At 35.0% G+C, this 13886-nt stretch overlaps 2 protein-coding genes and 1 pseudogene across 2 annotated transcripts; all 3 read left to right on the forward strand.

Moving 5' to 3' along the window:
* Positions 1–1490: 1490 nt before the first annotated feature.
* On the forward strand, positions 1491–6951 carry LOC133322618 (phenoloxidase-activating factor 1-like; annotated as a pseudogene).
* A 1460-nt stretch (positions 6952–8411) lies between these two features.
* LOC133322619 (serine protease snake-like) lies at positions 8412–10906 on the forward strand. Its single transcript, XM_061531586.1, has 6 exons — positions 8412–8469; positions 8535–8858; positions 8944–9020; positions 9921–10033; positions 10091–10246; positions 10483–10906. Exons 1-6 carry the CDS (start codon positions 8412–8414, stop codon positions 10904–10906), a joined length of 1152 nt encoding a protein of 383 aa, XP_061387570.1.
* An 892-nt stretch (positions 10907–11798) lies between these two features.
* Positions 11799–12396, forward strand: LOC133322620 (lectin subunit alpha-like). The gene is made up of 3 exons (XM_061531587.1): positions 11799–11939; positions 11999–12110; positions 12167–12396. Exons 1-3 carry the CDS (start codon positions 11799–11801, stop codon positions 12394–12396), a joined length of 483 nt encoding a protein of 160 aa, XP_061387571.1.
* The last annotated feature ends 1490 nt before the right edge of the window (positions 12397–13886 follow it).

Below are 13886 nucleotides of genomic sequence, written 5' to 3' on the forward strand. Positions count from 1 at the left end.
TGCAATTATTTTGCTATATGCAAATTGTAAGTTTGAATGTTTAGTAAGAAAAATTCCACAAACATATTTCATAAGAAATGTATACTTGTATAGTTGGCACAAGGGTCGAGGGCTATTCTCGACCACAACGTAACGTTATATATCCACAAGATAATTGGGATAATTGTTATATCGATAAGGAGTCTAAAATTGCGGGACTGTGTAAAAATGTCAACGATTGTCCGGTGGTTCTAAAAAAGTGGCAGGAGGATAAAATATATCCAAAAACATGTTATTTTATAAAAACGGAACAATTTATATGCTGTCCCATAACAATGGATGATGACAGGAATGTGAACTCAACCACGTCCCCCACTACTACAACGGAAAGTAGGGGAGACTGGGGCACCTTCGGCTCTTTTTTTTAGAGCTCTATATCTCAGTACTTACTCAACATATATAACAACTTTATGGCTGATTATTTTCCTCAAACACTTAATTATAAAAAATAGTACCAAAAAAATATAAAAACATAGTATTAGTAAAAAAATTTTACAGTTTTGTAAAAAAAGTCAAATTCGCCGAATGTGCCCCAACCCGTGGTAGCTTCGGCATTCGATGGGGCACATTCGGCACCATAGCCATAGCCGGGTAATCGTCATCGCTATCAGTATGGTTGAAATTCTGATCGTCTAAAGACTCTATTTGGTTTTAATACGCCACACAATGTTTGAATTATATGACCTTATTTTCTAGCGGCGGACGTTTACATCTCAAGGTCACACACACCATCAGAAATAAGGGTTTCTATCGCATTTTCGTCAATACAAGCACGTTTGATCTTATATATGCAATTTCGAACCATATTAAAGGATTAGTTTTAAAGACAAACTCAAAAACATTTTAATGAAATAATATTGCACAATCTGTATATGGCCGAATGTGCCCCACTTTAAAATGCCGAATGTACCCCGAATATACTTTTTATAGTTTTTTCATTTTTTTCGATCAGTTTTGTAAAAACATTATATTTTTAAATATTTTTATAATAATGCTCATCGTAGTTAACCACTTTCTAATAATATTGTCTTAAAAATTTAAAAAGTTTTATACACGAAATACTTACGAAATGTAATTGAATATTACAGAAACATTTATAAAAATACAAAAACCCATGTATCTAAATAAGCTTATTAGCTAGAAATTTCAAACTTTGTGTCAGTTATTTATTTCGATATTCGATACCTATGTATCGAAACTAGTGATGTACGGTGAGAGCTTCATATCGAAAACGCGATTGCCGAAGGTGCCCCGATGCCGAAGGTGCCCCAGTCTCCCCTACCAACTTAAAATCGTCTCACATCACTACTTCATCGGAAGAGATTGAAGTGGATCTAAATCTATACCTACGAAGTCGATTAGGTAATTATATAAAATTTTAGCCTGGACTTAGAATTGTGGTAATACCTAATACAGCAATATTTTTTTTTAATTCAATAGAATGTGCGCCTATGACCAGAATTCGAACACTTGTTATTCATGGTACAGCAACCAAGCCAGATGAATTTCCATTTATGGTAAGAAGCTATAAAATTTGTTTAAATAATTTAAACCTAATGGAGTGTAGAAAATCTTCGGCTTATGGGAAGCTATAGAAAAAGTAAAAAAAAATCTACGCTTTATGTGAAAGCTATACTATTTGTTTTTAAAATATATACCCCTCAGCAGTTGTCGTCAAAAAGTTATATAGAAATGCTCTTGAACAATATTTAACCAAAATTATGCGTCTTCCGAATATTCTTTTCAGGCCGCTTTGGGATGGAACTCAAACTTTGATGACAAACCATGGTATCGATGTGGAGGTGCGGTTATTTCACCCAAGTTTGTACTAACGGCGGCCCATTGTGCAGCCATTGGAGGGTGAGGAAAAAAGTCCACATATCTCAGATTTTTTTATTCAATACCTTTTTGTAGGGAATTTCCAAGTGTGGTTCGTGTGGGTGGTTCAAATCTGACAGATCCCTCAGTTCGTAATGTGAAAATAAAACGATTTATCAAACATCCTCAGTATCATGCTAAACAAGTGCGAAATGATATAGCTTTGGTGGAGCTTGACGAAGAAGTGAAAGGGTAAGTACATAATATGTCACAGCCTTTTACCAAAGTTAAGTAATAATTTTTCTATAAAATAAACTTTTCAGCATTCAAGCTGTATGTATATGGCCCAATGCAAACATAAGTACAAATAATGTAACTGCTATGGGTTATGGTCACATCCATTTCGGTGGCATGGGTTCATCACAATTACTTAAAGTACAGACACAAAATGTATGAAAATGAATGATACAAATTCACTTGATCCTGAAGTGCATTTATGTGCTGGTGATCCAGAACGTTTACGTGACACTTGTCAAGGTGATTCCGGCGGACCATTGATTATGGAAGAATTTGATGAAGATTTTAAAAATCAATATATTGTTGGTGTTACATCATTTGGACTGGGTTGTGCTGGTGAACCGCCATCGATTTATACCTGTGTATCGAACTATTTAGATTGGATTAATGATACGTTATATCCATTAAATTTTGATTAAGGGCTGTGGGGCGAAATATACGTACACCTTGTTGATATATTAAATTAAAAATAAACATATTTAAAATTATTATAATCTAAAATAAAAATATTTAAAAATAGGTGTGATAGAACATGAATATGATTTATAGCGAAGGTGGTGCGAAGAGTTCCTTTATGGGAAGCTAGAGAACAATTATTTAAAAAATCTACGCCCTATGGGAAGCTATAAAAAATCTACCACAAATCTGACCACTGCTCCAATATGTAAATGTTACAAGTTTGCCAGATGACCAGTAAAATGGGCGTGGATTAGCTTCACTATATTCATCATTGGCTCCTAGCCAAAAGTTATTGGAATTTCCTAAAATTTTGAAAAAAATATCAATATATATTTTATTGCGACTACAATAAATTCCATTATCGTTTTTCCAAGGCTCCGGGAGAAAATATCCATTTAAACATCAGACGATGAATGTCCTGCATTTGGTGTACTGATATCGTGTTTGTTGTCCTGTATGAATTTATGAGAAGTCGATCACCTCACTTTACTTGTCTGTAGATAGCGTTCTTTCTTGTAGGATAATAAATTTACTATAAGGATGAGGTGACGATCAGAATTTGCTAATTTTGCTAACCGGTCATATACTCAGGACTTATGTTCGCTACATAAATCCACAAGTGATACATACTTGCCAAGACTGAGGAAGCAAATATCCATTTAAAATATCAGATTGGTGGATGTCCTGCATAGGGTGGACTAATATATTGGTTGTTGTCCTGTGTGAATTTTATGAGACTTTACTTGTCCATATGTTTGGGGATTTTCATCAAACACTTTGGTCTGTAAATTGTTTCTTTCGTGTAGGATAATAAATTTACTAATGTCAACTATGAGGTGACGAACAGGATTTGAATTTTGCCATCCCCAAGTGATACATGTTTACCAAATAATTCCAATGCCATTTTGTCATGACTGAAGAAAGGAAATTTCCATTGAAACATCAGATTGATAGATGTCCTGCATAAGGTGGGCTAATATCTTGGTTGTTCTCCTGTATGAAATTTATCAATATACTTGGTCTTATTTTTGGGATCTTGAAGTGGTCTGTAAGATATATTCTTTCCTGTAGGTTGATAAATTTACTGATGTCTGCTTTATCGGTCATTTGTTTTTATAACTATGAAGACTTGTAATTATTCAAATTATTTGTATGCCTCTATATCGCTTTTAAAACCCTCTCAAAACACCGCTAATTCCTGACCCACCTCCAGATTTTATTCAGTGCTTATCTTCGTATTTATAAATTGTTTTATAATATTGTATTCAACGCCTAGTCACACGTGTCTCACAAAGGGTCACTCTAGGGCCAATAATGATAGTTTGTAAGGCTTACTGACTACCTTCTTAGCTCAGTTCAATTCAAAACGCCTAGTAAATCACTACACCTTTAGCGACGGCATATCGATTGACATTGTTTTCCCATTTATAAATTATAATTATGGCAATTTGTTGGCATATATTATATATTTTTGCAATTATTTTGCTATATGCAAATTGTAAGTTTGAATGTTTAGTAAGAAAAATTCCACAAACATATTTCATAAGAAATGTATACTTGTATAGTTGGCACAAGGGTCGAGGGCTATTCTCGACCACAACGTAACGTTATATATCCACAAGATAATTGGGATAATTGTTATATCGATAAGGAGTCTAAAATTGCGGGACTGTGTAAAAATGTCAACGATTGTCCGGTGGTTCTAAAAAAGTGGCAGGAGGATAAAATATATCCAAAAACATGTTATTTTATAAAAACGGAACAATTTATATGCTGTCCCATAACAATGGATGATGACAGGAATGTGAACTCAACCACGTCCCCCACTACTACAACGGAAAGTAGGGGAGACTGGGGCACCTTCGGCTCTTTTTTTTTAGAGCTCTATATCTCAGTACTTACTCAACATATATAACAACTTTATGGCTGATTATTTTCCTCAAACACTTAATTATAAAAAATAGTACCAAAAAAATATAAAAACATAGTATTAGTAAAAAAATTTTACAGTTTTGTAAAAAAAGTCAAATTCGCCGAATGTGCCCCAACCCGTGGTAGCTTCGGCATTCGATGGGGCACATTCGGCACCATAGCCATAGCCGGGTAATCGTCATCGCTATCAGTATGGTTGAAATTCTGATCGTCTAAAGACTCTATTTGGTTTTAATACGCCACACAATGTTTGAATTATATGACCTTATTTTCTAGCGGCGGACGTTTACATCTCAAGGTCACACACACCATCAGAAATAAGGGTTTCTATCGCATTTTCGTCAATACAAGCACGTTTGATCTTATATATGCAATTTCGAACCATATTAAAGGATTAGTTTTAAAGACAAACTCAAAAACATTTTAATGAAATAATATTGCACAATCTGTATATGGCCGAATGTGCCCCACTTTAAAATGCCGAATGTACCCCGAATATACTTTTTATAGTTTTTTCATTTTTTTCGATCAGTTTTGTAAAAACATTATATTTTTAAATATTTTTATAATAATGCTCATCGTAGTTAACCACTTTCTAATAATATTGTCTTAAAAATTTAAAAAGTTTTATACACGAAATACTTACGAAATGTAATTGAATATTACAGAAACATTTATAAAAATACAAAAACCCATGTATCTAAATAAGCTTATTAGCTAGAAATTTCAAACTTTGTGTCAGTTATTTATTTCGATATTCGATACCTATGTATCGAAACTAGTGATGTACGGTGAGAGCTTCATATCGAAAACGCGATTGCCGAAGGTGCCCCGATGCCGAAGGTGCCCCAGTCTCCCCTACCAACTTAAAATCGTCTCACATCACTACTTCATCGGAAGAGATTGAAGTGGATCTAAATCTATACCTACGAAGTCGATTAGGTAATTATATAAAATTTTAGCCTGGACTTAGAATTGTGGTAATACCTAATACAGCAATATTTTTTTTTAATTCAATAGAATGTGCGCCTATGACCAGAATTCGAACACTTGTTATTCATGGTACAGCAACCAAGCCAGATGAATTTCCATTTATGGTAAGAAGCTATAAAATTTGTTTAAATAATTTAAACCTAATGGAGTGTAGAAAAATTATTTCGAAATCTACGCCTTATGGGAAGCTATAGGAAAATTATTTCATAATCTACGCCTTATGGGAAGCTATAGGAAACTTATTTTAAAAAAAATATTTCAAAATCTACAATGGGATGCTATAGAAAAATTATTTCAAAATCTACGCTTGCTGGGGGCTATAGAAAAAATATTTCAAAATCTACAGTGGGAAGCTATAGGAAAATTATTTCAAAATCTACGCCTTATTGGAGCTATAGAAAAACTATTTCAAAATCTACAGTGGGAAGCTATAGAAAAATTATTTCAAAATCTTCGGCTTATGGGAAGCTATAGAAAAAGTAAAAAAAAATCTACGCTTTATGTGAAAGCTATACTATTTGTTTTTAAAATATATACCCCTCAGCAGTTGTCGTCAAAAAGTTATATAGAAATGCTCTTGAACAATATTTAACCAAAATTATGCGTCTTCCGAATATTCTTTTCAGGCCGCTTTGGGATGGAACTCAAACTTTGATGACAAACCATGGTATCGATGTGGAGGTGCGGTTATTTCACCCAAGTTTGTACTAACGGCGGCCCATTGTGCAGCCATTGGAGGGTGAGGAAAAAAGTCCACATATCTCAGATTTTTTTATTCAATACCTTTTTGTAGGGAATTTCCAAGTGTGGTTCGTGTGGGTGGTTCAAATCTGACAGATCCCTCAGTTCGTAATGTGAAAATAAAACGATTTATCAAACATCCTCAGTATCATGCTAAACAAGTGCGAAATGATATAGCTTTGGTGGAGCTTGACGAAGAAGTGAAAGGGTAAGTACATAATATGTCACAGCCTTTTACCAAAGTTAAGTAATAATTTTTCTATAAAATAAACTTTTCAGCATTCAAGCTGTATGTATATGGCCCAATGCAAACATAAGTACAAATAATGTAACTGCTATGGGTTATGGTCACATCCATTTCGGTGGCATGGGTTCATCACAATTACTTAAAGTACAGACACAAAATGTATGAAAATGAATGATACAAATTCACTTGATCCTGAAGTGCATTTATGTGCTGGTGATCCAGAACGTTTACGTGACACTTGTCAAGGTGATTCCGGCGGACCATTGATTATGGAAGAATTTGATGAAGATTTTAAAAATCAATATATTGTTGGTGTTACATCATTTGGACTGGGTTGTGCTGGTGAACCGCCATCGATTTATACCTGTGTATCGAACTATTTAGATTGGATTAATGATACGTTATATCCATTAAATTTTGATTAAGGGCTGTGGGGCGAAATATACGTACACCTTGTTGATATATTAAATTAAAAATAAACATATTTAAAATTATTATAATCTAAAATAAAAATATTTAAAAATAGGTGTGATAGAACATGAATATGATTTATAGCGAAGGTGGTGCGAAGAGTTCCTTTATGGGAAGCTAGAGAAAAATTATTTAAAAAATCTACGCCCTATGGGAAGCTATAAAAAATCTACTCTTTATTGGAGGCTATGGAAAACTTAAAAATATATACCCTTCAGCAGCTGTCCACAAAATGAGATACAGAAATGCTCTTGAACAATATTTAACCTTTTTTCAAATGCTCTTTCCATGCCGCTTTGGGATGGAACTCAAACTGCGATGACAAACGTTGTGGAGTTGCGGTTATTGCATCCAAGTTTGTACTAAGGGCGGTCCATAGTGCAAAAATTGGAGGGGGAGGAATAAAATCGAAATGTCTCGAATTTTTGTATTTAATACCAATCCTTTTTGTAGAAAATTTCCTAGTGTGGTTTATTCAAATCTGACAGATCCCTCAGTTCGTGAGATTACTCACCGCTTGTTTATAATGACTTATCGTTAAATTTTTGTTTCACAGTGTTATATTCACAGTATTTCATCTTCTCATATTTGTCATATCGGTGATTTCTAAAAACGCCTTACATTATTAATTACCTGTCTGGTTCAGCGGCATGAATCAACCCGATCCCTCCATTTAACCCTTTTCCAAATGCTCCATTGGGATGGAACTCAAACTGCAATGACAAACGATGGTACCGATGTGGAGTTGCGGTTATTTCACACAAGTTTGTAATAAAGGCGGTCCATTATGCAGAAATTGGAGGGTGAGGAATAAAATCTAAATACCTCGAATTTTTGTATTCAATACCAACCCTTTTTGTAGAAAATTTCCCAATGTAGTTGGTGCAAATCTGACAGATCCCACAGTTCGTGAAATTCCTCACCGGTTGTTTATAATGACTTATCGTTAAATTTTTGTTTCACAGTGTTATATTCACAATATTTCATCTTTATCATATTTGTCATACCGGTGATTTCTAAAAGCGCCTTACATTATTAATTACCTGTCTGGTTCAATGGCATGAATCATCCCGATCCATCCTCATTCTCTCTTCATTGCATATCAATTATATCGGAGAATCCCTTCCTCTGTAAAACAGGTTCATACTCCAGGCCCGCTAACACGCTTGTTCCCGGCACACATGATACCAATACCGGTAATTTTTGTTGTCATTGTTCATTTTCTTCTTGTTTATATTATAAAAATCCAGTTTCTGTAGCAAAACAAAAAGCAAAAAATTAAGATGACAGAAAAAAGCAGTTTAATGGCTTTAACAGATTGTTTGCAAGCCAGTTCCACAGTTCGATTCAAACCGCCTTTCAAACCACATCGCATAAATTTAGCAGAAGCTGCATTTTAAGTTCTGTATTCAATATGCAAATGGCTTGGCAAATTTTATTTATTTTTGCACTCAGCATCGTCAAAGAAAATTGTGAGTTTTATTTTAGAAATCTTTTAAAAAATACGATTTATTGAAAAAAATCATTGAACTTCCAGATGCAACCCCCGCCATTCGACCCCAGTCCCAACGTGGTATTATTTATCCCCAAGATAATTGGGATGATTGTTTTGTGGATGATGCATCTCGTGTTGCCGGTCAGTGCAAAAGTGTTGAGGCCTGTCCAGAAGTGTTAACGAAATGGCAAAAAGAGAAAATCTATCCGAAAACCTGTTATTTTATTAAAAAGGAACAATTTGTATGCTGTCCATTGGAAAGCATGGCAGCCAGTACCATGGAAGCAATAACCATAAGAACAACACGAGCTACTACATCTGGACCAAGTCTATTAGAATTGACTGGTCTGAGGCGTAGTGATTTGGGTAGGTCATTCCCTTTTAAATTGGAAAGCAAAAGAGAGTTGAACATATTTGTTTAATTTAAAATATAAATACATTTTTATTTTAGAATGCGATCTGAACACAAGAGTACAATCCACAATTGTCCATGGCACACCAGCCAATCCAGATGAATTTCCATTTATGGTAAGAAAAAATATTTAAAAAATCTACACCTTATGTGAAGCTATAGAAAAATTATATAAGAAAACTAAGCCTTATGGAGAGCTATAGAATCGGCTCATCACACATATTGGGCTATGTGGCATTACAAATGTCGTATGTTGATAACTTGTATTTATTCCGCCCTGATGGGAAACTTTCATATGCGCATTGAATTCAAATTTGTCAAAGTTCGACATTTGTCTTCATTCTAGAAACAGTCCTATTCAAAGCAGATTTTTGTTGTAGCGATGGATACATGTTTTTGCGCAACCGTTTTGGAAGTGTGTTGAAGGCTCAGAACGTTGGTCTGGCAACATTTGTGTTGCTCCTAGGACCGAACATTTGTGTTGTTGTTGTCGGGCAACATTTGTGTTGCTCCTAGGACCGAAGTTCGAGCCCTAGCCGTACTCAGCTTAAATTAATTTTTGTTTTTTGAATTTTGCCTTGTAAGGGCAGTGATCATTTGAAGATAATTTTTTTAATGATTATTTATACTCTTTCGAGTTGAGCTTAATGATCTAAGTTTTGCAATGAAAAGGAAAGCCAGAAGAAGAACCTATGTACCCACCATTATGCGACGCGTTTCGCCGTTGGTTAAGCGACTCATCAGGCAAATTGGGTTATGTGGCTTTACAAATGTCGTATGTTGATAACTTGTATTTATTCCGCCCTAATGCGAAACTTACAAGGCAAAATTCAAATAACAACACAAAAAATAGAAAATTTATTTAAAAAATCTACGCCTTATCGGCGGCTATAGAAACATTATTTCTAAAAAAATATATAAAAAAATCTCAGCAGTTGTCTCTCTGAAACGGGATATAGAAATGCTCTTGAACAATATTTAACAAAAATTGTGATTTTTTCAAATTTTCTTTTCAGGCCGCCCTGGGATGGAACTCGAATTTTGATGACAAACCTTGGTATCGATGTGGTGGGGCGGTAATATCTCCTAAATTTGTACTAACTGCCGCCCATTGCGCTGAAATAGGAGGGTACTAAATGGAATGTAATATCTCAATTTTTTTTAAATTGTCAACCCATTTTTGCAGAGAATTTCCTAATGTGGTACGCATAGGTGGCTCCAATCTGACAGATGCCTCAGTCCGAGATGTGAAAATAAAACAATTTATAAAACATCCACAATACAATGCTACAACAGTATATAATGATATAGCTCTTATAGAACTGGAAGAGGAAGCAAAAGAGTAAGAGATAAAGAAATAGTAAAAGTGTATAAAATCGATATCAGAAAATATGATTCTCGTTCTATAACTCAAAGTTTATTTAAATAGTAAATTGGTCTGCCAAATATAGATGTCTCAAGAAAGTTAAACCCAATATTGGCATCAAACTCAAAATTTATTTCAAAAATTATTGCTGGCATTGATTTCACAAATTAATATTCATTTATTTAAATATACTATCTGTATCTTCCCTACAGCGTCTATGCCCCCTGTTTGTGGTCGGAGGAAGCAATAATTTCTGATAATGTCGTTGCTGTGGGTTATGGCCATACCCAGTTCGGTGGAATTGCTTCGGATCAATTACTCAAAACGGATTTGAAAATTGTACCCCATAATGAATGTCAGCAATTTTATGCGGGAAATTCTGAGGCTGCACCCAATGGCATCGCCCCGACTACCCACTTATGTGCCGGTGATCCCGAACGTCTGCGTGATACATGTCAAGGAGATTCAGGTGGTCCGTTGATATTGGAAAAAATTACCGGTAGCTATAAACGTGCATATGTTGTTGGGGTTACATCGTTCGGTTTGGGTTGTGCCGGTGAACCACCATCGATTTACACTCGTGTATCTTCGTATTTAGATTGGATAGAGAGTATTGTATGGTCCAATGCGATATAGATTTAGTAAAATAAAAAAATATATTTCAATCAGCTCTAATTATAAGTTTTTCTTTTATGCAAAAAATATGAATTCTAGAGAAACCCTACTTTAGGAAAAGAGTTCCATTCAAGGCGGACTGAAAAGAATAACATTGGCTGAATAGTGTTCCAGAGCATTTCTATATGATATGGAGTATATTTTGCTTCTAGTCGCCTAGAGAAAAGATATTTAAAAGATCCACGCCTCATGGGAAGCTATAAAATATTGTTTAAAATATCTATGCCTCATGGGAAGATATAGAAAACTGATCCAAAATATCTACGCATTATGAGAAGCTATAAACAAATTATTTAAAGATTCTCAGGCCTTATGGGAAGCTTTAGAAAAATGATTTAAAAAATCTAAGCCTTATGGGTAGCTGTAGAAAAATAATTTTAAAATCTACGCCTTATGGGAAGCTATACAAAATTGTTTAAACAATTTACGCCTTATCGGAAGCCATAGAAAAATTATTTAAAAATTTACGCCTTTTTCGAGGCTATGAAAAGAGGATAATATTTGTTGAATAGTGTTCAAGAGCATTTCTATATTATAAGGGTTATTTTTATTATTGGCACAAACGTTTTGAGTATTTTTGGCCGGTAAGCGTCATTGCAAAAATAGTTTTTAAAAATCTTCGCTAATATGATTCCTTATTTTTCTTCAGTGTATTTATTTTAAGAATTTCATTTCAGTTCTTATCAATTAATTTTGTTTTGCATAAGAAATCAAACAAAACAAAAACTTACGCTCCTTATCAAATAGTCGACTGAGCAGCTTCGAATGTTTCTTAACCGTAGCATTTGTATAAGAAATGGGAATACGGAATTTTCGAAACCCAGTTCAGTATGTTTTGAAACTTCACATAAAAATGTATTCTTTGAAAGTATTTTGCAAAATCTTATTTGTCGCGATATTTATCGGTCTAAAGCTGGAACAAAGTTCTGCATCAGGAACAGGAACACCGCCAGTAAACGTTACAAATGGATTTTATATTGAAACAAGTAAAAAGGTATGTTGGTATATGCATTTTAGTGTAATGGCTTCTTCAACTATTGGATTTACTTGCAGGGCAATTGGTTTGCTGCATTTAATGGATGTTCGGCCAAACACATGAATCTGGTGGTGTTGGACACCAAAGAGAAAACGGAGGCTCTAACAAGGGAATTGAAAAAAGTTTATGGTGTGTATTGATCCGTTCATGTTCTGAAACAGAACTAACTAATCGTTATATTTTAGGTAACGATCATCCGAACATCTGGATTGGTGGCAACGATACCGCAAAAAATCGCCAATTTGTCTGGATAACAGCCAAGAAAAATTTCACCTATACAAATTGGGCTGGCGGTCAACCGGACAATAAACGTGGTGTTGAACACTGTGTTATGTTGTGGGAGAATCACAATTATAAATGGAATGATGGTGATTGTTTAAGTAAAATGTTGTATGTCTGTGAAGAAAGGAAATAGATGGGCAGGGGAGTTTTGTTTTCTTTTGTATGTAAGCCAAGTAAGATTTTTAATCGATCCGAAGTCATATTGTAGTATTAAAAGTAAAAAGAATAAAAAAACGTTTAAATAAATGTAGACAATAAAAAATAGATTTCAATAAAATGGGCACGCCTTATGGGAAGCCATAGATAAATAACTTAAAAAATCTATGCCCTATGGGAACCCAAAGAAAAATTATTTGAAAAATCTGCCTTATGGAAAACCAAAGAAATATTGTTTAAAAAATCTACGCCTTATGGAAACCACAGAAATATGGTTTAAAAAATCTACGCCTTTTGGCAACAAAATCATTTGAAAAATGGCTTTAACGCCTTCAATTGCGGAAGCCCACTGGGGAGAAAAATCACCCGTTTAAATTAAGCTAAAAAAAGAACTATAAAAAATGGGTTGAAAACCCAACCTACTATGCAAAAGCAAAGAAAATGAAAATTAAACCCTCCTAACGTTGACGACCCCCGCAAAAGTATAAAGGACCACGATCTGCTAATCTGCACTTGGAATGTGCGCACGTAGTACAGAACAGGCGCAGAGTTCGCTTTGGCGAATGTACTCAAGAAGTACAAATCAGAAAGGACTGGCGTAAGTAAATCAAATGATTACGCCCTGTGTTATAGCTGTCATGAAACGAGACATAAATTTGGCTGTGGATTTATGGCTAACAGGAGTATAAAAGACCTCGTCTCCAGATTCACTCCAGTAGATGTGCGAATTGCTATAATCCGTATAAAAGCGAAGTACTTCTACATCAGTCTCATTTGCACCCATGCTCCGACCGAAGATAAAGTATATGATCGTTGCCCTGGCCATGACATTAAAATTCTGCTGATTTTAATGCAAAAATCGGAAGAGAAAATATTTTTGGTCCCACTGTCGGAAATATTTGTGGTCCCACTGTCAGCCTCCATGAAGAAACATCAGACAACGGCATGAGGTTGATTGACTTCGCGTCAGCAAAAACGGAGAAAGGAGAAACGTATTTTCAGAAAAAAACCGAAGGCTTTGGTGCAGGCACATCCTCCTTTAGAGATAAAGAAGAAAACCTGGTGACAGATACAGCAGTGAAGTGGATACCAAAGAACCAATAATAGATGACGGTATAGAGTGTATACCACCTAGCCAAGATGAAATCAGAATACCAATCAATCGGCTGAAGAATAATAAAGCAGCAGGTGCCGGTGGGCTACAAACCGAACTATTCAAGACTGGTGATCAGATGCTGGTAAGGAGCATGCACCAGCTGTTTAGTATAATTTGGCTAGAATAATGCATGCCCAATGATTCGAACCTCATAGGAATAAGTATCCTACCCATCGCATATAAAGTACTGTGTGAACGACTGAAGCCAATGGTCAATGACATTATTGGACCCTACCAAAGTGGCTTCAGACCTGGCAAATCCACCATTTACCAGATTTTCACTCTGCCCCAAATCCTGGAAAAAAAACCCA

The sequence above is a fragment of the Musca vetustissima genome, unplaced genomic scaffold (genome assembly GCF_032173495.1).
Source record: "Musca vetustissima isolate MV318-11 ecotype Yass unplaced genomic scaffold, APGP_CSIRO_Mvet_v1 utg11391, whole genome shotgun sequence".
NCBI classification, from domain to species: Eukaryota; Metazoa; Arthropoda; class Insecta; order Diptera; family Muscidae; genus Musca; species Musca vetustissima.

Bases quoted from the DNA above. Each gene is read 5' to 3' on its own strand.
- LOC133322619 (XM_061531586.1), top strand. From the start codon at position 8,412: ATGCAAATGGCTTGGCAAATTTTATTTATTTTTGCACTCAGCATCGTC. The intron at 8,859-8,943 runs GTAGGTCATTCC...TTTTTATTTTAG, and splicing joins TCTGAGGCGTAGTGATTTGG to AATGCGATCTGAACACAAGA. The intron at 9,021-9,920 runs GTAAGAAAAAAT...TTTTCTTTTCAG, and splicing joins CAGATGAATTTCCATTTATG to GCCGCCCTGGGATGGAACTC.
- LOC133322620 (XM_061531587.1), top strand. From the start codon at position 11,799: ATGTATTCTTTGAAAGTATTTTGCAAAATCTTATTTGTCGCGATATTT. The intron at 11,940-11,998 runs GTATGTTGGTAT...ATTTACTTGCAG, and splicing joins ATATTGAAACAAGTAAAAAG to GGCAATTGGTTTGCTGCATT. The intron at 12,111-12,166 runs GTGTGTATTGAT...GTTATATTTTAG, and splicing joins GGAATTGAAAAAAGTTTATG to GTAACGATCATCCGAACATC.